Raw genomic sequence first — 25,460 nt, forward strand, 5'->3', positions numbered from 1 at the left:
CCTTTTTTTTTTTTTTTTTTTTTTTTGAGATGGAGTCTCGCTCTGTCACCCAGGCTGGAGTGCAGTGATGCAATCTCGGCTCACTGCAAGCTGCGCCTCCTGGGTTCACGCCATTCTCCTGCCTCAGCCTCCTGAGCAGCTGGGACTACAGGGGCCCGCCACCACGCCTGGCTAATTTTTTGTATTTTTAGTAGAGACGGGGTTTCACCATGTTAGCCAGGATGGTCTCCATCTTCTGACCTCGTGATCAGCCCACCTCGGCCTCCCAAAGTGCTGGGATTACAGGCGTGAGCCACCGCGCCCGGCCTAATTTTTGTATTTTTAGTAGAGGCAGGGTTTCACCATGTTGGCCAGGCTGGTCTCGAACTTCTGACCTCAGGTAATCCGCCCACCTTGGCATCCCAAAGTGCTGGGATTACAGGCGTGAGCCACCGTGCCTGGCCACATACATCTTTCAAAAAGAAATACTAGTGAGAAAGGCAAGTTACTCAGTTGATGGGCTCAGGTTCATCACCAGCAGCATCTACTCTCCCTACATCCTCTCCTGTGATTCGCTGGGAGACGTATGGTTGCCTTTGGGAAGCTTTGTATGAGAGGGGACAGAACCTTAGTCTGAGAAGCGGAGCTTAGACCCTAGGGGAGAATAGGCCACTGCCCCACAGAATTCCCTGTGGTTGATGCGCAACTGGATAACACACTCTGCCAAATGAAAGTTAATGGCTGAAAGTGAATCATGTGCTTGCTGTAAAGAAATTATGTAAACTTCACTGTAGTGAGTTCTTTCAGGTTCTTTTGGGTATGGGGAGACATGGACCAGAATAAGCTTTCCCTAGCTTGCTCAGAGTGCCAAGGTCCTAAGTCTCTGGGTGAAGGATATGACAATACCCTCCTCTCTCCCTTCTTGGCCTCAGGAAGTCCCTTTGGCTTGATCTAGAACCTGTCGGAATTAAGGTCTCTGCCCCTCACCTCACCTCTAGATTAAAGTTGTCTCCCAGTGCAAACAGGAAGCACTCTCCAGAAGGCATGTAGAGGGAGTAGCCTGGGTGTTGCAAATGGGATGACCCCCTCCTCAATCCTATTGCATCTTCTCCTGCCCCTACCCCCAGCTGCCCTGTCAAACCCTGTTCCTGACGGATGAGGAGAAGCGTCTGCTGGGGCAGGAAGGGGTTTCTCTGCCCTCTCACCTGCCCCTCACCAAGGTAACATGCTTCCCCTAAGGGTATCCCAACCCAGGGGCCTCACCATGACCCTGGCCAATATCCCAGGAGAAGCACTGGGGAGTTGGGGGCAGGTGAAGGACCCAGGACTCACACATCCGGGGCCTCCAGGCAGAGGAGAGGGTCCTCAAGAAGGTCAGGAGGAAAATCCGTAACAAGCAGTCAGCTCAGGACAGTCGGCGGCGGAAGAAGGAGTACATTGATGGGCTGGAGAGCAGGTATGCCTGGGTTATTTCTGGCTTCCTGTGGGCCATGTCTAGGCCCCTTCCTCACCACGGCAGGCAAGGTAAGGGACTCAGGTTGCTGAGCCTTATCCTACCTCCCCACACTCTAGGGTGGCAGCCTGTTCTGCACAGAACCAAGAATTACAGAAAAAAGTCCAGGAGCTGGAGAGGCACAATATGTGAGTGAAAGCATTATGTGTGTGTGTGTGTGTGTGTGTGTTTTGAAGGCGGGTACAGCACACAGGGGCGCCATTCTTGGCTCCTGGTACCCAGAAGATACTAACTCTTCATTTCTCCTTTCCCAGCTCCTTGGTAGCTCAGCTCCGCCAGCTGCAGACGCTAATTGCTCAAACTTCCAACAAAGCCGCCCAGACCAGCACTTGTGTTCTGGTACCATTAGTCTATGTACTCCCATCTGCACCCACATCCACCATCTTCCCCCACACTTCTATCCTTATACCCCAACTACCCAGCCAGATCTACTTCCCACGTCCAATAACCCCAGCTGGCCTCCGTTCACTCTGCCCCCTACTCCCTTCATCTCTTCCTCTTGCTTCCTCCCAGATTCTTCTTTTTTCCCTGGCTCTCATCATCCTGCCCAGCTTCAGTCCATTCCAAGGTCGACCAGAAGCTGGGCCTGAGGATTACCAGCCTCACGGAGGTGAGAGGCAAGGGCAGGGAGCAACCCCTGGCTGAGCAAGGGATGGGGACTATGTTCTCCAAGGTCGTCAAGAAGCAGGAGGGAGGGCCTGTCCTGTCTAGGGTCTCCTACCCAGGGGAGCACTCTACTACTGCCTTCTTTCCTTCACCTCACAGTGACTTCCAGAAATATCCTGACCCACAAGGACATAACAGAAAATCTGGAGACCCAAGTGGTAGAGTCCAGACTGAGGGAGCCACCTAGAGCCAAGGATGCAAATGACTCAACAAGGACACTGCTTGAGAAGATGGGAGGGAAGCCAAGACCCAGTGGGCGCATCGGGACCGTGCTGCATGCAGATGAGATGTGAGCTGGAACAGACCTTCCTGGCCCACTTCCTGATCACAAGAAGGAATCCTGGGCTTCCTTACGGCTTTGCTTCACACTGGGATTCCTACTTAGGTGTCTGCCCTCAGGGGTCCAAATCACTTCAGGACACCCCAAGAGATGTCCTTTAGTCTCTCTCTGCCTGAGGCCCAGTCTGCATTTGTTTGCATATATCAGAGGGTACCTCAAATACTTTTGTTATGTATCTATGATTTTATTTCTTCTTTGGGGACAGGGTTGAGGGGAAATAAGTTTTGAGTGATAAATAAACGTTTTAACTGAAATTGTATCCCAGAAGTCTGAAATAAGTAGTAGAAGAGGGGGAAAACAAGGGAGAAGTAGTGGGCAAGACTTGGTAGATTGGGGCCTTAATCTACCCACCTCCTTTCCCTCTCTGCCCCCATGACTTCCCGCTCCAAGTTACAGAAGGGAAGGAAACCATTTTACTCTTTTTATTCTGCTCATTAATGATCTGAAAGAAGACGGCGGGGAAAAGGGGATTCCACCACAAGCCTCCAAAGAACCAAGAGTGCAAATCAGTCCATTTCACTTTCACTGTCTGAGATTGGGTCTCTAAGACCCAGGATAAAAGGGTGGAATGTAGCTTATATGGACTCAATTTGCTTCCGGACCTTTTCCAGAGCCTTTCTGTCCAGTTGTCGCTGACGAATGATGACAAGACAAGCGAAGATCAGGGCCACAAACACAACAGCCCCTTCGAACTTCCAAAATAAGTGTTGTTCCATCAAAGCTGAGCGGCAGCTGAGGGCAGGAAGGAATAGTTATTCCCAGGGAAGGCCAGATAGCTTCTCCCTCTAATCTCCCTTCTACTTCAGCCTAACCAGGATATATTCAAGAGGAAATCAGAGCCAGGCTTCTGTTGTGTGTACAGTACATAAATCCCTCTCAAATAGGTCATTTTTGTTGTTGTTGTTGTTGAGACGGAGTCTCGCTCTGTCGCCTAGGCTGGAGTGCAGTGGCCAGATCTCAGCTCACTGCAAGCTCCACCTCCCGGGTTTATGCCATTCTCCTGCCTCAGCCTCCCAAGTAGCTGGGACTACAGGCGCCCGCCACCTCGCCCAGCTAGTTTTTTGTATTTTTTTAGTAGAGACGGGGTTTCACGGTGTTAGCCAGGATGGTCTCGATCTCCTGACCTCGTGATCCGCCCGTCTTGGCCTTCCAAAGTGCTGGGATTACAGGCTTGAGGCACCACGCCCGGCTTAGATCATTTAATTTATTCTCTGGATAAGCAGAGCTAGTATTAACCAATTTTACTGATGAGAAAATATGGCCAATAACATAGTGCAGAGGAATAGAGCTGGAACTTAGGTTCAAGTAATTTGGCTCCAAATCCCGTCTTCTTTGTTCTTATTTATTTTTGAGATGGCGTCTCGTTCTGTCACCCAGACTGGAGTGCAGTGGTGTGACCTCGGCTCACTGAGGTCACACCCCTCCCCCGCCCAGGTTTAAGCAGTTCTCTGCCTCAGCTTCCCAAGTAGCTGGGATTACAGGTGCCCGCCATCATGCCCGGCTAATTTTTGAATTTTTAATAGAGATGGGGGTTCACCATCTTGGCCAGGCTGGTACTGAACTCCTGACCTCGTGATCCACCCGCCTCGGTCTCCCAAAGTGCTGGGATTACAGGTGTGAGCTACCCCTCCCGGCCTCTTTTTTTTTTTTTTGAGACACAGTCTCGCTTCATTGCCCAGGCTGGAGTGCAGTGGCATGATCTTGGCTCACTTTAACCTCTGCCTCTTAGGTTCAAGCGATTCTCCCTGCCTCAGCCTCCCAAGTAGCTGGGATTATGGGCACCCACCACCACACCAGCTAATTTTTGTATTTTTAGTAGAGATGGGGTTTCACCACGTTGGCCAGGCTGATCTTGAACTGCTGACCTTAGGTGATCCGTTAGCCTCAGCCTCCCAAAGTGCTGGGATTATAGGTGTGAGCCAGGCCCCCTCTTCTTTCAAATATTCCATGCTACTACCAGACCAGGGGAAAAGGTGGGAGCATCCATCTAAAGTCATAGGAGCAAAGGAGGTGATCTCAGAGAAGAGAAACAGCACTCACCTTTTGAACTCAATTTTCTTAGATGAGCTGCATGTGATTTTCTCTACATACCCTGTGGGACCACACTCAGGGGTAGTTTTCTGCCAGGAGAAAAGGAGCAAAGTACATGTTAGGAAGGGGCAACAGGAGAAACAAAAAGGCTGCCATTCAGAAGGTGCAGGTGCCCAACTGTTATGGTTTGGAGTGGTAGGCAACAGAGAGCTAATGAAAGAGTTCTGATGCGGATGGTGGAGGTGGTGGCTGCATGTTAGAATGCTTCAGAGGCAACAATCTAGGAGAGGCAAGGATACATTCCATTCCAGAGCCTACTATACTAAAAGTGAATAAAATGTAGTTATCATTTGAGGCCAGGGACGGTGGCTCACGCCTGTAATCCCAGCACTTTGGAATGCTGAGGCAGGCAGATCACGAAGTGAGGAGTTAAGAGACCAGCCTGCCCAACATAGTGAAACCCGAGTCTACTAAAAATACAAAAATTAGCCAAGCAAGGTAGAACGCGCCTTTAGTCCCAGTTAGCTACTCGGGAGGCTGAGGCAGGAGAATCGCTTGAACCCGGGAGGTGGAGGTCGTGGTGAGCCGAGACCACACCACTACACTCCAGCCTGGGCAACAGAGTGAGACTCCGTCTCAAAAACAAACAAACAAACAAACAAAAAACATAGTTATCAGTTGAATACTGCCATTAGCTTGGAAAGAAAGGGGCACATTTTCAGGGGAAAGGCAAGTACAGATTTGGACATACACTGAGACTGCAAGAAGAAAGAAAAAAAGATGATGCAAAGGCAGCTTAATAAGACTAGGATGTTAAGATGTTGCACAACTGTTTGCTTAGATGTCAAAAAAAAAAAGGGGGGGGGTAGAGAAACAGATACTCACAGCCTGGAAATTAGAGCATGGAGAGCACTCTGCTGTTACCACAAACTCTTCCACCAGCCAGCATGGCAAATTTGAGGTGCTCGCTGAAAGGAAAGATAAATGCCAACCCCAGACCATTCAGAAAACATTTCTCCCAAAGGCTCTGCCCATCCAAATTCCCGGCACAGCGCTTGCCCTCATTCCATGTGGTGCCGCCCTTTTCCACCTGTGCTCTTGGTATATGGGGAAGATACTAAAACCAAAAACAAACGACGGAAGTGTCGGGTTCCCAGACAATCACCCACCTGACAGCTTCTCCTCCTGCACGGGAGCCTCTGCTTGACTGTAGCGGAGTGGGCGGAAGGGACGAAAGTCAAAATCCAGAAAATAGGGCACCCCCTCCTGCGCTGTCCATGGATAAGGTCTCCCCCAACCCCGGGGCCGGGAACGATCCTGTCCTCCAGTGACCTCCTTTTCCTTCCCCTTACACCCTCCTTACCAGAGCTTTAAGGTGAAAGCACAGAGCAACCAGCAGAGGTGGCGGCCCTGGGGGAGGCCATGCCTCCCGGAGCCCGCAGGCATGGAGCGCTAAGTGTCGCACCTGTCGGAACAGAGGGACCTACTCCGCAGGCCTCGTGCCTCTGTCAGAGCGCAGAGGCGGCACTTACTCTGCAGCCCTCCCAGAGGTTCCAGGTCAGGGCAGGGAAGGCCGAAGTTGCCTATCCGAGCAGAGGATCTTTCGGGACGTCCCCGTTGCCACAGCGAGAAAAATCGATTACGCGTTTGCGGGCTAGGAAGGCGAGCGCCTTCTGCGGGGTCCACAGGGAGCTGGAGGAAGGGCCGGCGGGGGCGCACGGCCCTAGCGCCCGCTCACCTCCGCTCCCGCCCCCGACGCAGCCATCTAGCCCTGTGGATGATCCTCGGGCGCTGGCCCGAGCTGGGGGCCCGCTGTTCCCGGGCGCGTTCCGTCGTAGCCCGCTGGGGCTTGTAGTCTTCCGCGGTCGGTGGCGCCTCGCCTGCTGGGAATTAGCTCGGCGCCCCGTTGCATTGTGGTCCCGGTAGTCTTTGCGAGAATGGCAAATGGCGGTTGCAGAGGTTCGTCCCGATTCTTGGCTCGCTGTTCCCTGGCTGGCGCCTGTTTGTTCATTCTGGGCTGGTGAGCAGGGACAATACGTCGCCGTCCCAGGACTTTGCTCTCTCCTTAAAACCCTAGGATTCACCGTCAAGCTTTAGTTTCTCTGTCATCCTTCTGCAGCTGCCCCTTCATCGGCACTGATGGTCCAGTGGAGAAACTGTGTTGGAGGTCAAGGGATGGAGGCGAAACGGCGCGTTCTCGTCCCTGCAGAAGCGGGAATATCCGAGACACATGGCGAACGTGAAACTTTCTCCTTGTCTCCTGGCTCCCACTCCGCTACACAGATGAACGGTGTCACCTTCCCTCCTGTTACTTGCTAAGCCTACTCCGCAGAGCTGGTCCTTTGCATAACCTCTTCAAATGTTCTCAACTCTCCCTTGCTCCTACATAGTGGAGTAATCATAAGTGCAATGAGAAAAGCATGAGATTTGAAGTTCCAATAAGTGTTGAGTCTAGCTTCTGGTGGTTATTAACTCCATGATCTTAGGACAGTATCTGACTCTCAGTGTTCTGTGTGAAACGGAAATGCTAATGTGCATTTACCAGGACTTTTTCTTGCGAGAGGCAAATGAAATGTGTCTCCCATGAGTAAGTTCAGAGAATATAAGTGACTTGTCCAAGGTCAGCAAGCTAGTGAGTGGGAAAGCTGAGGCTTGAGCCTAGACTGTCAACACCCAGGCCAAAGATTCATTGCCTGCTTTTCATCCTATGTAGTGAAACCTTGATATACACTCAGACCTGCAGTGACTTGACCAGCACTCTGGGTTCATGCTTTACTGTCTGATAATGAATTTTCATTTACTTTTATTTTTTTTCTTAGGGTCTCGGTCTGTCACCCAGGCCAGAATGCAGTGGTGTGATCGTGGTTCACTGCAACCTCCCCGTCCTGGGTTCGAGGGATCCTCCCACCTCAACCTCCCGAGTAGCTGGGACCATAGGCAAGTGCCACCATGCCTGGCTAAAATTTTTTGTATTTTTGGTAGAGAGGAGGTTTTGCCATGTTGCACAGGCTGATCTGGAACTCTTGAGCTCAAGGGATCCACCTGCCTCCATCTCAGCTTCCCAAAGTGCTGGGATTACAGGCGTAAGCCACCGCCCTGGGCCTTGGTAATGTATTAATCTATCCTAATTCTGCCCTAATTTGCCCCCTAGTTTCACATATGTGTTACCTGCAGCCTCCCAAGACATTGGGACCATGTGATTTTAGTTTTCTTAGATGCTCGATAGACAAGGAGGTACTTAAATAAACTTCATATAAACATGGGCGCTAATAAAATAATGTGGACCCCACCTCTGAAGATCAAAGGGCTTATTTTCGTATTTTTTTTCTTGTTAATTCTGCTCCCCATTCTCCTCCCCCAAGGCATCTTTCTGGGCTAAAGACCACTGCTTCTGCCCTCCCCAACAGCTCTAAGGGATAGAATACTTTATTTTGGGATTGACAGTGTATGTGGCTGGGCGCGGTGGCTCACGCCTGTAATCCCAGCACTTTGGGAGGCCGAGGTGGGTGGATCACCTGAGGTTGGGAGTTTGAGACCAGCCTGACCAACATGGAGAAATCCCACCTCTACTAAAAATACAAAATTAGCTGGGCATGGTGCCGTATGCCTGTAATCCCAGCTACTCATGAGGGTGAGGCAGGAGAATCACTTGAACCCGGGAGGTAGAGGTTGCGGTGAGCCGAGATCACACCATTGTACTCCAGCCTGGGCAACAAGAGTGAGACTTCATCTCAAAAAGAAAAAAAAAAAGAACTTAAACATAAGCCACAAATAAGGCTTATCATTACCCCATCAATGCTTGGATACTTACTGCATTTATCAAGTTACTACATTTTGCTGTGTGAAAAATATTATGTATGGTGAAAGGGGGATATATATATTATATATTAAAATATACATTATAAATAATTATATATTATATAATTTTATAATATATATTTATGTATTTTATATATTTATATTTTATAAATTATATTATATATTATCCTTACATTTATGTTATATGCAATTATATATTGTAATATATAATATATATATACTTAAGGATGCTGTGCATCAAGCCTGAATTTTCTTTTCTTTTTTTTTTTTTTTAAGATGGAGTCTGTCTCCAGGCTGGAGTGTAATGGCGCGATCTCTGCTCGCAACCTCCGCCTCCTAGGTTCAAGTGATTCTCCTGCCTCAGCCTCCTGAGTAGCTGGGATTACAGGCACCCGCCACCACGCCCAGCTAAATTTTTTGTATTTTTAGTAGAGATGGGGTTTCATCATGTTGGGCAGGCTGGTCTCGAACTCCCAACCTGAAGTGATTCACCCGCCTTGGCCTCCCAAAGGGCTGGGACTACAGGCGTGAGACACCGTGCCCAGCCCAAGCCTGAATTTTCATTTGCATTTCCAGTAGTTTTGCCATCTTTGTTATTCAGTAAGGAGCTGTTTTTGTTTTTGTTTTTTTGAGACAGAGTCTGGCTGTGTTGCCCAGGCTGGAGTGCAGTGGCGTGATCTCGGCTCACTGCAACCTCCACTTCCCAGGTTTAAGCGGATCTCCTGCCTCAGCATCCCAAGTAGCTGGGACTACAGGCACCCTCTAATTTTTTTTTTTATTTTTAGTAGAGACGGGGTTTCACTATGTTGGCCAGGCTGGTCTTGAACTCCTGTCGTGATCCACCATGCCCAGCCAAAGAGCTGTTTTTGTTAAAATTTGCTTGTCCCAGGCTGGGCGCAGTGGCTCACGCCTGTAATCCCAGCAGTTTGGGAGACTGAGGCAGGACAATCACTTGAGCCCATGAGTTCAAGACCAGCCTGGCCAACATGGCAAAACGCTGTCTCTACTAAAAACACAAAAATTAGCCAGGTGTGGTGGTGCGTGCCTGTAATCTCAGCTACTCGGGAGGCTGAGGCAGAAGAATCACTTGAACCCGGGAGGCAGAGGTTGCAGTGAGCTGGGATCATGCCACTGCACTCCAGCCTGGGCGACAGAGCCAGACTCGGTTTAAAAAAAAAAAAAAGGCCGGGCGCGGTGGCTCAAGCCTGTAATCCCAGCACTTTGGGAGGCCAAGACGGGCGGATCACAAGGTCAGGAGATCGAGACCATCCTGGCTAACACGGTGAAACCCCGTCTCTACTAAAAACTACAAAAAACTAGCCGGGCGACGTGGCGGCGCCTGTAGTCCCAGCTACCCGGGAGGCTGAGGCAGGAGAATGGCATGAACCCGGGAGGCGGAGCTTGCAGTGAGCTGAGATCCGGCCACAGCACTCCAGCCTGGGTGACAGAGCAAGACTCCGTCTCAAAAAAAAAAGAAAAAAAAAAAAAGTCCTTGTACCACCCAAGGGCTATATTAACTGACTATTGTGGCCAGGCATGGTGGCTCATGCCTGCAATCCCAGCTACTTGAGAGGCTGAGGCAGGAGGCAGAGGTTGCAGTGAGCCAAGATCGCACTGTTGCACTCCAGCCTGGGAGACAGAGCAAGACTCTGTCTCTAAAAATAAGTGAATAAATAAATAAAATAACTGGCCATAGTGCCTGGCACTTAGTAGATGCTCAATATATATTTAAATTACTCAATAGACATCTGTGAATAAATGAACTCATTTTCCTCACTAATAAAAGCAGATATTAATGCCTATCAAATACCTAAATGGATTGCTGGCAGAATCAAAGAAGCTTGCACAAATCACTGGATAAAACACTAGGTGCAGTTATTTCCCTGAGGCTAGGACTGTTAAGAGTCCTTCTCGCTTGGAATTTCCTGTGCTCAGGACAAGGCTCTGCCCACAAGGGCATCCAGACCCCATAGCGGAAAGAGGATATCCAGACCTTCAGATCACTCTAGCTCCTGCTCTTTGCTATTTTCCTTACCAACTGAACAGCTGGGGAAGAGACAGCGGTAGGATTAGTCCTGGTTCCACAGAAACCCAGCCTGATTCAGGCAGATCAATCACTTTGAAGACACAATAATTGGATTTGAGTGGAGAACAATTCTGACAATAATCCAAGTTATCCAGAACAGGAACATTTGTGCAAAAAGTTGGCCTTTATTAAAGACCATGAAAAGTGACAGAACAGGAGCAAATCTGCTAGTGTAGTGCCGAGCTAGCCCTTTGCAGGACCCTAAAACCTGATCTAGTAACAGAATAAATCAGTGTATTTACATTTATGTTTGCCCTGAAAACCCAGGTAAGGTCTGAAGCCTGAGGCCATCTCCCTTTCCTCCTCCCTCTTCCTACCTCCTTACCTTCTTTCACTTCCTCAATCCATTCCTCTCCCTTCTCCCTCCTCTCTCTTCCTTCTTTTCCTTTCTGCTTTTCCCTTTTCTCTTCTCCTTTTATTCCTCCTTCTCTTTACCATCTACCTATGTGTCCCTCCAAGCCCCTCTGCTATTTCTCCCCTGCTCACTCCCTTTGCCCTGTCTCCCTCAGGTTCAGCTTCCAGGGGGGGAGGCGAGAAAGGGTCCTCAGCCCAGGGAGCACTTGTTGGTGTTCTTCTTGTCGCAAGTTTTCAGGTCAGTACTGGGAGGCTTGTTGCCGTTTCCCTAGAGGGAGAAGGGCACAGGGGTCATGGTGTGAATGGCTGGTTAGGGTGTGAGGGTATAAATTGTCTGAAGTGAATCCACCCTCATGAGAAATCTTAGCATTGCTTCCCTCAGTTCTTATCAACACCAACACACACACACCAGAGTTGTACCTAGTCCAGCAAAACCAACTTACTGATCTCCGGCCTCCTGACTTGAGCAAGATGTCCCGGGCCAGGGAGCTAAAAGCCTAAAGTGGGGAATAGAATCAGTTTGGAGGGAGGAGAATCTACCTTCTAACACTTCCTCTCTTGGTCGGGGATGGGGGTGTGGATCTCACCTCATCCACATTCATACTGGATTTAGCACTAGTTTCGAAAAATCGGATCCCGTGCTCTCGAGCCAACTATGAGGGGTGAAGTGGGAAGGAGAGAATTGAATTAAGGACAGCAGCCAAGTCCTCTGCAATGCAACCTATCTTGGCCCTCCCAGCCCAGTTCTAGAAATTGCTCAGCCTGGCCCTCACCTTATCGGCCTGCTCCTTCTGCACCTTCCTCTTGGCCTCCATGTCACATTTGTTCCCTAGCAAGAGGCGTTCCACCCCAGCCGAGGCATTCTGGGGGGGCAAAAGACAAGTAAAAGTTAGGTCCTGCCAGCCGGGTGCGGTGGCTCACACCTGTAATCCCAGCACTTTGGGAGGCCAAGGCGGGTGGATCACCTGATGCAGGAGTTCAAGACCAGCCTGATCAATATGGTAAAACCCCATCTCTACTAAAAATACAAAAGTAGCTGAGCATGGTGGTGCATGCCTGTAATCCTAGCTACTTGGGAGGCTGAGGCAGGAGAATCATTTGAACCCGGGAGTCAGGTTGCAGTGAGCCAAGATGGTGCCATTGCACTCCAGCCCAGGCAACAAGAATGAAACTTCATCTCAAAAAAAAAAAAAAAGTTAGGTCCTGCCTATCCTTATGGCTCCCTTCATTCTCCAGGTTCTATCCAGTTCCCCCATCTCTTCTGGAGGGTCCTCACCTCCTTGATGCTTTTCATCCAGTTCTGAATATTCTCGAAAGACTTCTCATCCGTGATGTCGTATACTAGGATAATGCCCTGGAAGATGACAAAATTCAACTTGGACCGTATTCCCGTTGAGGCTTCCCACTGCCCTCTAAGTGACCCGGCAAGTTCCATCCATGGGTCTAAACACTAGGCCACGTTGGGCCCTCTGCAACCCACACTACACCCCTCCCATTTTTACCTGCCTCAACCCCTGACCCTTTGTATTCATAATATATTCTGTGGCCTCATCCTTCATCCTTTGTCCAGACCCACACTTCATACCATGGCTCCACGGTAGTAGGCAGTAGTTATTGTCTTGAATCGCTCTTGGCCAGCCGTGTCCCTAAAGAAGGAGAAGGTTTCATGGAATGGAATAGAGGAAAGAATTCTCTAATGGAAGAATTCTTCCCCTCTCGCAAGAATTTAGCTTTTGCAACATGGTGGGGCAACAGAATAAGGAAACAGTAAAGGGGAGTGGGATTAAAGACAGTTGACCTGATTTCCAGAGATGGTAGTAGCCCAAGAAACAAGATGTCCTTGCTTATTCATTGAATGCTTGCTATGTGTCCAGCACTGTGTATGTATCATTTTATCTAATCTTTACTCTCTCCTTGTAAGACATGTATTATTGTCCCTATTTTACAAATAAGGAAACATGCTGGGGGCCGTGGCTTGCGCCTGTAATCCCAACACTTTGGGAAGCCGAAGCGGGTGGATCACGTGAGGTCAGGAGTTCGAGACCAGCCTGGCCAACATGGTGAAACCTTGTCTCTACTAAAAATACAAAAATTAGCCGGGCATGGTGGCGGGCCCCTGTAATCCCAGCTACTTGGGAGGCTGAGGTGGGAGAATCACTTGAACCCAGGAGGCAGAGGTTGTAGTAAGCTGAGATAAGAGCAAGACTCTGTCTCAAAAAAAAAAAAAAAAGAGGAAACATTTGGATAGGCTGAATAATTCATGAAGGTCAGGCAGCAGATAAGTAAAAGAACCGGATTTGTGCACCACTCTGCTCTTATATGTCATAGCATTATGCCTCCACTAAGCTTCATATCACTTAAACACCTTCAGGGTCTATATTTGGCTCTCTGGGCTCACCATATTTTGGAGAAAACACTAGACTTAGAGTCAAGTCTTAATTCTGCCTTTGCCATTTAACGGCTCACAGCCTGTTTCCACGTTATGACTGAACAGTTGTTTGTTGTCAAATTAAGAGGATGCTCTGTAGCCAGAGGAGGCAAGAGTTACAAAAAAGCTGGAACTAGTTGGGAGAGCAGAAAGAGAGACAGAAGGACAGCTGAGTGCATCCAGAGAAATAGATTAGAAGTGCTAGAAGGAGCAATGAGGAAAGGAAGAGAAATGAAACAAAATAGAAGGAAAAGCGTGTAGGAAGTAAATGAGGAAGTCTGGTGAGGCGTCCCAGAGGATTCACTTACCAGACTTGTAGTTTGATCTTCTTCCCCTCTATATCCACAGTGCGGATCTTGAAATCAATTCCTAGGGGTGGAAAGTATGCACTGAAGTTGAGACATGCATGCACACATGTAAAATTGTGTGATGGGAGGGACAGGAAGGGAGCAGTGTCAGCACCAGAAATTCTGCAGGAGAGGCACTTAGGGAGCAATCTTGTTGGAAATGCCAAGCTAGGAGAATTTCCCCAAAGCTGTATTTGTATAGCAAGAATACTATTTTTACTTACGTTTTATGGATTTTGGGAGGGAAAAGGTGATGAAAATTCTGCATGGAGGCTTAAGATCCTTAGGCCACCTCTTGGGTCCATTCAGCCATACCAGCTGACAACTCTCTGAATTCAGTCTCTGTCTCCCCCCCAGATATTACTTTCACATTCCTCTTCTCTGTTTTCTTAGGGCCCTCTACTCTTGGTATTCCACCCACCCTCCTAGTAGAGAGTAAGGAAAAAAGTAGCTGAAGCCAGTCTATGTGAATTAACTAGTGGGCCAAACTTGGCACTAGGAAAGTCTGAGGCTAAGCAGGATTACTTTTGAGACAATTAGGAAAGGGGGGCATTTTTCCTTTTCCTTTGTAACCAGAATTGTCATAAGACTCTTCCTGTCTATTTCCCAAGCCAGAGGAGATGAAGAAAGAAGGGAGGAGGGGAGACAATGTTCTTCTTAGTAGAAACTTGGGCACCTCCCCCAAGCCTGCTGGGGGCCCCTGGGAGGAGGATGAGTCACCAGGCTGACTCAGAGACCCCAAAAGTCCCCTCATTTCCACGTTCCTCACCAAGCTGGCTGCATATTCATGATCACAGTCCTTGGGCCATCCTCCAGCACACCCAGCCACCTTGTTCCACCCTTCCCAAACCCCTGTTCAGCTGAGGTGCAGGGAGACTGGGGCAGGGAACCTGGGAAGTAGATGGTGAGCTGGGGACGCAATGGGAGAGTTTGAAGGTCGGCAAGAGGGAAAGAGGCTAACAGATCGGATTGGGAGAAAAAGATGTGGCAGACAGGGATACAGGAAACGTAGAGAATAGATCGAGAGAGTCCTAAGTGGTGGGGGTAGGGGAAGAGGGGCACAGAGAAAAAGAGAGAAGAGTTCTTGTGGATTTTGGGAAACTAAGGTGATGGCACCAAGAAAATGAGGAGCTGGCAGCAGTTGAAGAGTTACCTGAAGGCCTCAGAGAGGTGAGAGGTTTGGTTACTATACAGAGACATACATGGGGGAGGGGTCAGAGCCAGGGGTTGAGGGACTAGAATTTAGGAGCCTTACTCTAAGGGGACTGAAAAGTGGGGTCACTAGTAATCCAGGAGCCTGAGAAGGAGGTCACAAGACAGTAGGGGTCTGGGACATGGCCAGCGGGCTCACCAATGGTGGAGATGTAAGTGTTGTTGAAGTTGTCCTCTGCAAAGCGAATGATCAGACAAGTCTTGCCCACCCCCGAGTCCCCGATCAGCAGCAACTTGAAGAGGTGGTCGTAGGCTTTGGCCATGGCGGACACCGGGGAGCCGGGGGAGGGGTAGGGAGCTCCCGGCACTGGTAGGCGGGACTGGACGGTTGGCAAACAGGGCAGCACGGAGCCCAGGCCAGGAAGAAGTTTTCCTCGCTCTCCGCCCAGGCTCCGGGGAAAGGAGAGGCGGCACCCCTCCGGGCTCCACCCCCTGCCCGCCCACCCTTTTGGGCAGGCCAAGGCGGCCAGCCCGGCCTCTGTTCTCTAGGTTTTCCCTTCCCAGCTTAGGCCGGCCTACCTGTCTCGCTATTTTCCACAGCCTTTTGGTAACTGTAGCTCCCCTCTTACGACCTTACTCTTCCATTCTGAGGCCAGAGTCTGGGGTGAAGGGAAGTAGAGGTTTAACCAGGACGACCAGGGGAAGAGAAATTTTAGAGGAATTAGGGGAAGAGAGAAGGAGTTTTGGGAATAACGGTGAAGGTAGGTAGGGCACTAGAAATTGAAAAAAAAAAAAATGGGGCTGATTTTTGGAGGTGCTATTCAACGAAGCTAGAAGATGAGTTATCATCGGTTTCTGGGGCTGCGTAAAAGTCAGTTCCAGAATTTTAGCGTCAGTTGTCCAAGCCCTTAGTTCTGTGGATCCCAATTCCCTTTGAAAAAAGCGGGATGCGCAGAAGTAGGTTATTTGTTGAGTCAGTCTGCCCCCTGGTGGAAAAGGGTGAAAACGTAAATTAGTTTTACAGAATCGGCCCCACCGCCCCAACACTCAGCCTACCTAGACACGTCCTGGTGCTTCAGTTGGAACGACCTCTCTAATGGGGGCCGCATGTGTGATTTCTCTGACCAAATTGCTTAAGAAAACAGAGATTTGAACTAAAAATGTCATTCTTCACGTGGATCTTTTAATATGGCCCACTTAAGGTGCAGTACTCCTGAAATCTCACTCAATAGGCCATGAACGAGTAGCCTTGGTAACCAGGAGGCTGAAATATGGACAGCATGGCTATAAAGACACAAGTATATCTCTGCCTTTAGAAAAAAAATTATTCTTGCTATATGTGTGCTGGGGGTGGAAAAAAATACAAAAAACGAAAGAAAGAAATTATTTAAGACCTGGTGCGGTGGCTCACACTTGTAATCCCAGCACTTTGGGAGGCCAACGTGAGAGGATCCCTTGGGTCCAGGAGTTCAAGACCAGCCTGGGCAACATACTGAGACTCTGCTTCGACAATAAATAAATAAATAAATAAGCAAGCCATACATGGTGGTGTGCGCCTGTAGTCCCAGCCCCAGCTACTTGGGGGGCAGAAGTGGGCAGATCAGTTGAGCCCAGGAGTCCAAGGCTGTAGTGAGCCATGATTATGCTACTGCACTCCAGACTCGGTGATAGAGTAAGATCCTGTCTCAAAAAATTTTTTTTGTTTATTTATTTTTAATTAATTAATTAATTTTTTTGAGACACAGCCTTGCTCTGTCGCCAGGCTGGACTACAGTGGCACGATCTCGGCTCACTGCAACCTCTGCTTCCCTGGTTCAAGCGATTCTCGTGCCTCAGCCTCTGGAGTAGCTGGGATTACAGGTGCCTGCCACGAAGCCCAGCTAATTTTTGTATCTTTAGTAGAGACGGGGTTTCACCACGTTGGCCAGATGGTCTCGATCCCTTGACCTTGTGATCCGCCCGCCTCGGCCTCCCAAAGTGCTGGGATTACAGGCGTAAACCACTGCGCCCGGCCCTATTTTTTTTTGAGACAGAATCTCTCTCTGTCGCCCAGGCTGGGGTGCAGTGGCACGATCTCGGTTCACTGCAAGCTCCGCATCCCAGGTTCACGCCATTCGCCTGCCTCAGTCTCCTGAGTAGCTAGGACTACAGGCGCCCGCCACCACCCGGCTAAATTTTTGTATTTTAGGTAGAGACGGGGTTTCTCTTAGGTAGAGACCATCCATGTTAGCCAGGATGGTCTCGATCTCCTGACCTCATGATCCACCTGCCTCGGTCTTCCAAAGTGCTGGGATGACAGGCGTGAGCCACCATGCCCAGCCTATTTTTTTTTTTTTTTTTTTAGTTTTTATTATTTATTTTGAGGCGGAGTTTTGCTCTTGTTGCCCAGGCTGGAGTGCAATGGTGTGATCTTGGCTAACCGCAACTTTCGGCTCCCGGATTCAAGCGATTCTCCTGCCTAAGCCTTGCGAGTAGCTGAAATTACAGGCATCCGCCACCACCCCCAGCTAATTTTGTATTTTTAGTAGAGATGGGGTTTCTCCATGTTGGTCAGGCTGGTCTCGAACTCTCGACCTCAGGTGATCCATCCACCTCTGCCTCCCAAAGGCCTGGGATTACAGGCGTGAGCCACTGCGCCCAGCCTTTATTTTTATTTTATTTTTTGAGACAAAGTTTTGCTCTTGTCACCCAGGCTGAAGTGCAATGGCTCAATCTCTGGTCACTGCGACCTCCGCCTCTTGGGTTCAAGCGATTCTCCAGCCTCAGCTTCCCAAGTAGCTGGGATTGATTACAGGCACCCGCCACCACACCTAGCTAAATTTTTTTTTTTTTTTTGTATTTTTAGTAGAGATGGGGGTTTCACCATGTTGGCCAGGCTGGTCTCGAACCCCCGACCTCACATGATCCGCCCGCCTCCATCTCCCAAAGTGCTGGGATTACAGGCGTGAGCCACCGCAACCGGCAAATAAAAAATTATTCAAGGGAGTCTCTCTCGAGCCTATTTTGGCTGCCTATAAAAAAATTAAAGGCCAGGCGTGGTGGCTCACACCTGTAATTCCAGCATTTTGGGAGGCTGAGGTGGGCAGATCACGTGAGGTCGGGAGTTCAATATCAGCTTGGCCAACATGGTGAAACCCCCATCTCTACTAAAAATACAAAATTAGCTGGGCATGGTGCCACATGCCTGTAATCCCAGCTACTCGGGAGGCTGAGGCAGGAGAATCGCTTGAATGCGGGAGGCGGAGGTTGCGGCAAGCCGAGATGGCACCATTGCACTATAGCCTGGGCAACAAGAGCAAAACTGCGTCTAAAAAAAAAAAAGTGTACTGGTTGTAAGAAGGCATCTTTTGTCATTTCACTTATCCCCATCACCTTCCGTGTCCATGCCTGTCCCTTCTCAAGCTAACCTATTCAATCTCCTTTTGTCCATTCTCTCACTTCTCATTATCTCCTTGAGTCTTCCCTATTTCTTTTCACTGACCAAACCATGTCTCACCTGTTTGTTTGTTTATTTATTTATTCATTTATTTATTTATTTTAGATCGAGTCTTGCTCTGTTACCCAGGCTGGAGTACAATGGCAGGATCTCGGCTCACTGCAACTTCTGCCTCTCAGGTTCATGTGATTCTCCTGCCTCAGCCTCCAGAGTAGCTGGGATCACAGGTACCCAATACCACACCTGGCTAATTTTTTTTTTTTTTTTTTTTTTTTTTTTTTTTTTGAGACGGAGTCTCGCTTTGTCGCCCAGGCTGGAGTGCAGTGGCCGGACCTCAGCTCACTGCAAGCTCCGCCTCCCGGGTTCACGCCATTCTCCTGCCTCAGCCTCCGGAGCAGCTGGGACTACAGGCGCGCACCACCGCGCCCGGCAGTTTTTTGTATTTTTTAGTAGAGACGGGGTTTCATCGAGTTAGCCAGGATGATCTCGATCTCCTGACCTTGTGATCCGCCCGTCTCAGCCTCCCAAAGTGCTGGGATTACAGGCTTGAGCCACCGCGCCCGGCTTAATTTTTTTGTATTTTTAGTAGAGACGGGGTTTCATAATGCTGGTCAGGCTGGTCTCGAACTCTGACCTCAAAGGATCCACCCACCTTGGCCTCCCAAAGTGCTGGGATTACAGGCGTGAGCCACTGTGTCCGGTCTATTTTTATGTTTTTTAGAGACAGGGTCATTCTATCACCCACATTGGAATACAGTGGCACTATCCTAGGTCACTGCAGCCTCAAGCTCTGGGACCCAAGCCATTCTTCTGCCTCATCCTCCCAAATAGCTGGGACTACGGGCACAAGCTACCACACCTGGCTAATGTTTCAATATTTTGTAAAGATGAAGTCTCACTATGTTGCCCAGGCTGGTCTTGAACTCCGAGCCTCAAGCAATACTCCTACCTCAGCCTCCCAAAGTGCTGGGATTACAGATGTGGGCCACCATACTCAGCTTTACCAGTCCTTTAAATTACTCTTCAATTTTTGTGAATTGTCCTGATAAAAATCCATCAGTTCTTTTTATCTTATTTTGCCTGGATCTGGACTTTTCGTCCTTAGCAATGTATTATTCGTGCTCACCTCTCTGAACTGTACTTACTCTGGTGTATACCTGCTTTCACTGGAACCTGACTTTTTTTTTTTTTTTTTGAGACCGAGTTTTGCTCTTGCTGCCCAGGCTGGAGTGCAATGACTCGGTCTCGGCCCACTGCAATCTCCTCCTCCCTGATTCAAGCGATTCTCCTGCCTCAGCTTCCCAAGTATCTGGGATTACAGGAATGCACCACCATGTCTGGCTAAATTTTGCATTTTTTCAGTAGAGACGGGGTTTCACCATGTTGGCCAGGCTGGTCTCGAACTGCTGACCTCAGGTGATCCACCCGCCTTGGCCTCCCAACGTGCTGGGATTACACGCATGAGCCACTGCGCCCGGCCTAAATTGAATTTTTTTTTTTTTTTTTTTTTTTTTTTGAGACGGAGTCTCGCTCAATTGCCCGGGCTGGAGTGCAGTGGCCGGATCTCAGCTCACTGCAAGCTCTGCCTCCCCGGTTTATGCCATTCTCCTGCCTCAGCCTCCCGAGTAGCTGGGACTACAGGCGCCTGCCACCTCACCCAGCTAGTTTTTTGTATTTTTTAGTAGAGACGGGGTTTCACCATGTTAGCCAGGATGGTCTCCATCTCCTGACCTCCTGATCCGCCCGTCTCGGCCTCCCAAAGTGCTGGGATTACAGGCTTGAGCCACCGCGCCCGGCCCTAAATTGTTAAATTAAACCAATAGAAAAAGAGTTAAGAATATAGGTATTTAAAAAATAGTACGGAAGTCCCGGATATGGCTCCTTCTCCCTGTTTTCCTCAACCTTTCCTATTAGGCTCCAAATGTCAAAGTATGACACAAAATTTTAAAAGTGTCCATTTATCCCTGGATAGTGATCAAACGCTGACCTCAAATTAGCAAGGTAACCCTTTCAACATGGTGACGCGTATGTGTCACGACTAACAGTTAAAGACCTTCCGAAAATGGCAGCTCCCTTGTCTCCCCACAGCGTCAAACCAAAGTAGGACCTTCCAAGCATGGTGGCACAAGATCCTTGCGTCATTTCCTGTAGTGTGCACAATATAAGGGGCAGGATTTCCGCTTTCGCTCCTTTCCGGCGGTGACGACCTACCCACACGAGAACATGCCTGTGAGTGCTTTGGTCCAGGTTTCGGCGGAGATCTCGCTGTTCTGTCTGCACGCTCCCCTCACGCTGATTTCGGATCGTAGAGGGTTCTCATTTACCCTCTACACTTAGGACATTAACTCCAGGGACCGCAGCGGCCCACGGGCCACCCGCATAGACGGGAGCGGAGAGGAGATAAGATGGCGGCCCAGCTGCGCAGACACCAGGGGCGGCGAGGGGCGAGCTCTCCCCGGTGTGTGACAGTGGGGGCTGTTTTCGACCATCCCATATTCGCCGTTGGTTTCTAAATCTCTGCATTTCTGTCCCTCTTAGCTCGCAAAGGATCTCCTTCATCCCTCCCCAGAAGAGGAGAAGAGGAAACACAAGAAGAAACGCCTGGTGCAGAGCCCCAATTCCTACTTCATGGATGTGAAATGCCCAGGTGAGGAGACGGCTTGCTGTAGTGGGGAAAGTACTGGACAATAACAGTTGGAAAATGTTGGAGTGTGAGCTGTCTCATATCCTTGAAGCTGTCCAGCAGCTTCAGTTTCTTCGCCTGTGGAAAATATTTTCCCGGATACTCTTAAAATTCGAATGTATGAGACTGGCAAAGTTTTGCATCTTAGGAGAAGTGATTCATTTCAACTTGATGTCCCATCACATTTCACATACAAGCCCTACTTTTTTTGTGTTGGGAAACAATGTAATGGATGATGAGTTGGGCATAAGTGCAGGAAAGGTATGGGTGTAATAGAGGAAAAAAATGTTATCTGCTTTTCTTTCAGGATGCTATAAAATCACCACGGTCTTTAGCCATGCACAAACGGTAGTTTTGTGTGTTGGCTGCTCCACTGTCCTCTGCCAGCCTACAGGAGGAAAAGCAAGGCTTACAGAAGGTAAATGGTGTACTAATGTTATGATTTGGGACTTTGAGTTTGTTTTCTAGAAATGGAAACATTTCTCAGGATCTTTTAGTCTTACAGTGACAGAGACCATGTATAATGTAAATTTTTAGACAGGAAGTGTTGGATTTGGTAATTGTTTTTTTTTTCTTTTTTTTCAAGTAGATACTACCAAAAACTATGTGTTAATCTCAAAGCACTGCTGTCTAAAGCAGGGATCAGTGGGTGATAAAAGGGCTCAAGTTGATATGAAGTGACCAAAGTGATATATAAATGAGTAGGTAGCTAAGAGTTGAGAAAAATAAAAGATGTGGTGGATCATCATGCATCTGCTGCTTTTGTGGGAGAGGTGGGCAGAATACCTGGACTGATGTCAGCTAATCTCTGAATCTTTTTCCTCCAGGATGTTCCTTTAGGAGGAAGCAGCACTAAAGGCACTCTGAATCAACATGAGTGGGAAACCATCTCAATAAACACATTTTGGATAAATCCTGTTTATTGTCTTGTTTAAGTGAAGTTCCTGTCTCAAGTATTCAGGGGCAACCAGAAAGAGAAGAATGTTAGAGTCATTTGGGGCACGTAAGTGGCCAAGTACTTTAAAAGTCCCTTTGGGGGCATTTTTAACCACCTAAGGCTCATTGGGTAAATTCGTTTTTTTAATTGTGATACTATCTCAAGTGTTGTGTTGGGTGTGTGTGTGTGTTTGTTTTTTTAAGAGATGGAGCCTTGCTCTGTCTCCCAGGCTGGAGTGCAGTGGCGCGATCTGCAACCTCTGCCTCCAGGGTTCAAGCAATTCTTTGTCTCAGCCTCCCAAGTAGCTGGGATTACAGGTGTCTGCCACCATGCCTGGCTAATTTTTGTATTTTTAGTAGAGACAGCGTTTCACCATGTTGGTCAGGCTGGTCTCAAACTGCTGGACCTGGTGATCCTCCTGCCTCAGCTTCCCGAAGTGCTGGGATTACAGGCTGTGAGCCACCACGCCCGGCTGACAGTTAACTCTCTACAACACAGTCCAACACACCAGTTTTAAGAAACAGCTTAGGATGCTTTATTTATAGTTCTCAGAAGCCTTATCTGGAAACTTAATGTAGAAGTTGTTAGGCTTCTTGTCTAGGACTAGAAATCTTCATTCCCCTACAGTTAAAAGGAACTTGTCCAAGCAGAAATTAGTGCCTTATACTCCATAACCAATGTTGCAGCCGACTTTGGGCCAATGGAGGTTGTAGACTCATGAAGTGAGGGGGAGAACTTGTAGAGTTAAAAGAACCTAAAGAAGAGGGAAAAGTTGAGTGAACTAAACGTGTATGTCTGAGCTTTTCAAAGAGAGGACAGAGGCTTTTTTACCTGGTTGTGGTGTTCCTAGAGTTGATACATACACAGCTGGAACTGTTTGTATCTTGTTTAGGAAGGCGTCGTACGCTGGAAAAACGACAAAGGGAATGTCACAAGGCATATCTGAGGAAGGCCTTAAAGGGCAAAGTCAACTCTAGAATGAGAATTAATATTGCTAAAAATAATTCTTCAAAATAAGTGATAGTAATGCACTATTACAGGAAGTTTTTATCCCAATTTAACCCACTTTAGAGTTACCTTCAGCTTTTGGCTAAAAGGTGGGGAAATGGGGGGACGTGGTGGCTCACGCCTGTAATGCCAGCACTTTGGGAGGCCAAAGTGGGCAGATCATAAGGTCAGGAGATGAGACCATCCTCGCTAACAGTGAAACCCCATCTCTACTAAAAATACAAAAAATTAGCTGGTCATGGTGACCTGCTGTAGTCCTGGCTACTCGGGAGGCTGAGGCAGGAGAATGGTGATACCCGGGAGGCGAAGCTTGCAGTGAGTAAAGATGGCACCACTCCACTCCAGCCTGGGCGACAGAGCCAGACTCCCGTCTCAAAAAAAAAAAAAAAGGGTGGGGAAATGGAATGTACATGATAGTGATGTGTTAACTTTTTTTTTTTTTTTTTTTAGGCTGTACATGGTGGCTCACGCCTGTAATCCCAGCACTTTGAGAGGTCTAGATTGGCAGATCACCTGAAGTCAGGCATTCAAGACCAACCTGGCCAACATGTCACTAAAAATACAAAAATTAGCCAGGTGTGGTAGTGGGTATCTGTAATCCCAGCTACTCGAGAGGCTGAGGCAAGAGAATTGCTTGAAACTGGGCGGTGGAGGTTGCAGTGAGCCGAGATTGCACCACTTCACGCCAGCCTGGGTGACAATGGGACTCCATCTCAAAAATCATCACAGGATATTGCTGGAGTATAGTGGCACAATCATGGTTTACTGCCACTTTGAATTCCCTGGCTCAAGCAATACTCCTGGCTCAGCTTCCCCAGTAGCTGGGACTACAGATGTGTGCCACCACCACACCTAGCTAATTTTTAAGTTTTTTTTGTGGAAATGGGGTCTCACTGTGTTGCCCAGGCTGGTCTTAAATTTCTAGACTCAAGCCATCCTCCCACCTTGGCCTCCCAAAGTGCTAGGATTACAGGCATAAACCGTTGCACCCAGTCTGTTGTATTACTTGAATTATCCCTAACTATGAATTTCAGCAAAAGTAGCTGTTACACCTCAAGATTTAGTAGCGGGCTTCCACTTCCGAGTAGTGTGTGTTTGCCAAATCCAGTTTGTTGCTTCTTGTTAGTAAGGTGAGGAGGGCCTTGGTTTTTTTGTTTGTTTGAAACGGAGTCTTGCTCTGTAGCCCATGCTGAAGTGCAGTGGCACTATCTTGGCTCACTGCAACCTCCATCTCCCAGGTTCAAGCACTTCTGCCTCAACCTCCCAAGTAGCTGGGATTGCAGGCGTGTGCCGCCACACCGGCTAATTTTTGTTATTTTTAGTAGAGATGAATTTTCACCATGTTGGCCAGCTGGTCTCGAACTCCTGAACTCAGGTGACTCACCCGCCTCGGCCTCCCAAAGTGCTGGGATTACAGGTGTGAGCCACGGCACCCGGCTGCGGAGGACCTTTAATCCACTAGGTTACTAGGACTAGCAAGGCTAACTTAATTTACACTGCTTGTTAAAATTACATGTGATAAGCAGCTAATTTTCATCCTTGTTAGTTTGTGAAATAAAATGAAGGCAGTTTCAGCCGGGCACAGTGGCTCAGGCCTGTAATCCCAGCACTTTGGGAGGCCAAGGTGGGTGAATCACGAGGTCAGGAGTTCAAGACCAGCCTGGCCAAGATGGTGAAACCCTGTCTCTACCCAAAATACAAAAAATTAGCTGGGCGTGGTGGCGGGCACCTGTAATCCCAGCTACTTGGGAGGCTGAGGCAGAGAATTGCTTGAACCTGGGAGGTGGAGGTTGCAGTGAGCCAAGATCACACTACTGCACTCCAGCCTGGGTGACAGAGTGTGACTCTATCTCAAAAAAAAAAAAAAAAAAAGCAGTTTCCATGTCAAAGTCCATGGCATTGAATATAAGGACTGTTTACCTAGGAAGATGAAAGCTGTTGATGCCAGCACTGCAAAGAGGGTCAAGAGCAGGATCTGGTGAGAGCCAGTGAACCGCTTGAGGATGGCTGAATCTTCACAATGATCTACACATTGGCCATAACAAAACAAGATAATAGTTATTTTATAACAACCATGGACAGATGCTGCATTTTTTAAATTTAATTTTTTGAGACAGTTTTGCTCTCTGTCCACCAGGCTGGAGGGCAGTGGCATGATCTCAGCTCACTGCAACCTCCAGCAGATGCTGCATTTTAAAACTTACGACTAAAAATAGTAATGAGTATCTGCCAGAAGTATTCAAAACCCAGCTCTCTCAGTAAGAGAGAAGAGAGCTTCAATTGTAAACTATGCTTGGTTCAACCACCTCTTTTTGACTTCTTCCTATCTCCAGAGTAGTAAAACTCTCCAATTCTTGAGCCTGTTATTTATTCCTCTTAGATTTAAAAGGATGCTTTAAATCCTCTGCTACTTTAAAATGCTGGTTACCGCTTCTTCCTCTTCCAGGGACATTGTCTACAGGCACTCAGAATGGTCCAGCGTTTGACATACCAATGTAGGCTTTCCTACAATACGGCCTCTTAACAAAACTAGACTGTCCCAAACCCTTGGTAATGTTTACCTCTATACCAAGAAGGATGGGAAAGCACCAAAATCTGCATGTGGCATGTGCCCAGGCAGACTTCAAGGGATTCATGCTGTAAAACCGGAAGTTTTTTTTTTTTTTTTTTTTTTTTTTTGG

The 25,460-nt window shown here is 48.3% G+C and overlaps 5 protein-coding genes across 8 annotated transcripts in view; 2 read left to right on the top strand and 3 right to left on the bottom strand.

Annotated features, from left to right (window-relative positions):
- The window catches only part of CREB3L4 (cAMP responsive element binding protein 3 like 4), a 7,286-nt gene extending 4,529 nt beyond the window's left edge, over positions 1-2,757 (top strand). For 2 of the 3 annotated variants that reach the window (XM_023213818.3, XM_023213819.3), the window contains exons 6-11: positions 1,107-1,199; positions 1,329-1,435; positions 1,552-1,620; positions 1,747-1,831; positions 2,006-2,102; positions 2,258-2,752. In XM_023213818.3, coding sequence (XP_023069586.2) covers positions 1,107-1,199; positions 1,329-1,435; positions 1,552-1,620; positions 1,747-1,831; positions 2,006-2,102; positions 2,258-2,451 — 645 coding nt within the window. In that variant the 3' untranslated portion in view covers positions 2,452-2,752. Of the gene's footprint in view, positions 1-1,106; positions 1,200-1,328; positions 1,436-1,551; positions 1,621-1,746; positions 1,832-2,005; positions 2,103-2,257 lie in introns of all 3 variants that reach the window. The other variant, XM_023213817.3, reaches the window with a different exon arrangement.
- A 148-nt stretch (positions 2,758-2,905) lies between these two features.
- Positions 2,906-6,737, bottom strand: JTB (jumping translocation breakpoint). The gene is made up of 5 exons (XM_023213820.3): positions 5,893-6,737; positions 5,699-5,736; positions 5,415-5,497; positions 4,539-4,618; positions 2,906-3,230 (listed from the first exon to the last, which is right to left on the bottom strand). The coding sequence occupies exons 1-5, from the start codon at positions 5,973-5,975 to the stop codon at positions 3,074-3,076; spliced, it is 441 nt and encodes a 146-aa protein (XP_023069588.1). The 5' UTR covers positions 5,976-6,737; the 3' UTR covers positions 2,906-3,073.
- A 3,802-nt stretch (positions 6,738-10,539) lies between these two features.
- RAB13 (RAB13, member RAS oncogene family) lies at positions 10,540-15,182 on the bottom strand. Of its 2 annotated transcripts, none has more exons than XM_023213821.3 (8): positions 14,915-15,182; positions 13,525-13,585; positions 12,374-12,434; positions 12,065-12,142; positions 11,562-11,651; positions 11,376-11,441; positions 11,232-11,285; positions 10,540-11,056 (listed from the first exon to the last, which is right to left on the bottom strand). In XM_023213821.3, the coding sequence occupies exons 1-8, from the start codon at positions 15,036-15,038 to the stop codon at positions 10,979-10,981; spliced, it is 612 nt and encodes a 203-aa protein (XP_023069589.1). In that variant the 5' UTR covers positions 15,039-15,182; the 3' UTR covers positions 10,540-10,978. The 2 variants fall into 2 exon arrangements, with proteins under 2 accessions (XP_023069589.1, XP_023069590.1); XM_023213822.2 differs by lacking the exon at positions 14,915-15,182 and adding an exon at positions 13,788-14,171.
- Positions 15,183-20,331: 5,149 nt separating this feature from the next.
- Positions 20,332-21,747, top strand: RPS27 (ribosomal protein S27). The gene is made up of 4 exons (XM_023213823.1): positions 20,332-20,380; positions 20,690-20,798; positions 21,142-21,252; positions 21,662-21,747. The coding sequence occupies exons 1-4, from the start codon at positions 20,375-20,377 to the stop codon at positions 21,688-21,690; spliced, it is 255 nt and encodes an 84-aa protein (XP_023069591.1). The 5' UTR covers positions 20,332-20,374; the 3' UTR covers positions 21,691-21,747.
- A 677-nt stretch (positions 21,748-22,424) lies between these two features.
- Positions 22,425-25,460, bottom strand: part of NUP210L (nucleoporin 210 like) — a 157,353-nt gene continuing 154,317 nt past the window's right edge. The window contains exons 31-33 of the mRNA XM_026447362.2: positions 24,700-24,804; positions 22,603-22,677; positions 22,425-22,525 (exon numbers count right to left, since the gene is read on the bottom strand). Coding sequence (XP_026303147.1) covers positions 22,425-22,525; positions 22,603-22,677; positions 24,700-24,804 — 281 coding nt within the window. The remainder of the gene's footprint in view (positions 22,526-22,602; positions 22,678-24,699; positions 24,805-25,460) is intronic.

Source organism: Piliocolobus tephrosceles, chromosome 1 (assembly GCF_002776525.5).
Source record: "Piliocolobus tephrosceles isolate RC106 chromosome 1, ASM277652v3, whole genome shotgun sequence".
In the NCBI taxonomy this organism is placed as follows: Eukaryota; Metazoa; Chordata; class Mammalia; order Primates; family Cercopithecidae; genus Piliocolobus; species Piliocolobus tephrosceles.

Coding starts and splice junctions, on each gene's coding strand:
- JTB (XM_023213820.3), bottom strand. CDS start 5,975: ATGCCTGCGGGCTCCGGGAGGCATGGCCTCCCCCAGGGCCGCCACCTC. Junction 4,619..5,414: donor CATGCTCTAATTTCCAGGCT/GTGAGTATCTGT, acceptor TTCTCCTGGCAG/AAAACTACCCCTGAGTGTGG. Junction 3,231..4,538: donor AAGAAAATTGAGTTCAAAAG/GTGAGTGCTGTT, acceptor TCCTGCCCTCAG/CTGCCGCTCAGCTTTGATGG.
- RAB13 (XM_023213821.3), bottom strand. CDS start 15,038: ATGGCCAAAGCCTACGACCACCTCTTCAAGTTGCTGCTGATCGGGGAC. Junction 12,435..13,524: donor AAGATCAAACTACAAGTCTG/GTAAGTGAATCC, acceptor CTCCTTCTTTAG/GGACACGGCTGGCCAAGAGC. Junction 11,286..11,375: donor CCAGTATGAATGTGGATGAG/GTGAGATCCACA, acceptor TCCCCACTTTAG/GCTTTTAGCTCCCTGGCCCG.
- RPS27 (XM_023213823.1), top strand. Junction 20,799..21,141: donor CATGGATGTGAAATGCCCAG/GTGAGGAGACGG, acceptor CTTTTCTTTCAG/GATGCTATAAAATCACCACG. Junction 21,253..21,661: donor AAAAGCAAGGCTTACAGAAG/GTAAATGGTGTA, acceptor TTTTTCCTCCAG/GATGTTCCTTTAGGAGGAAG.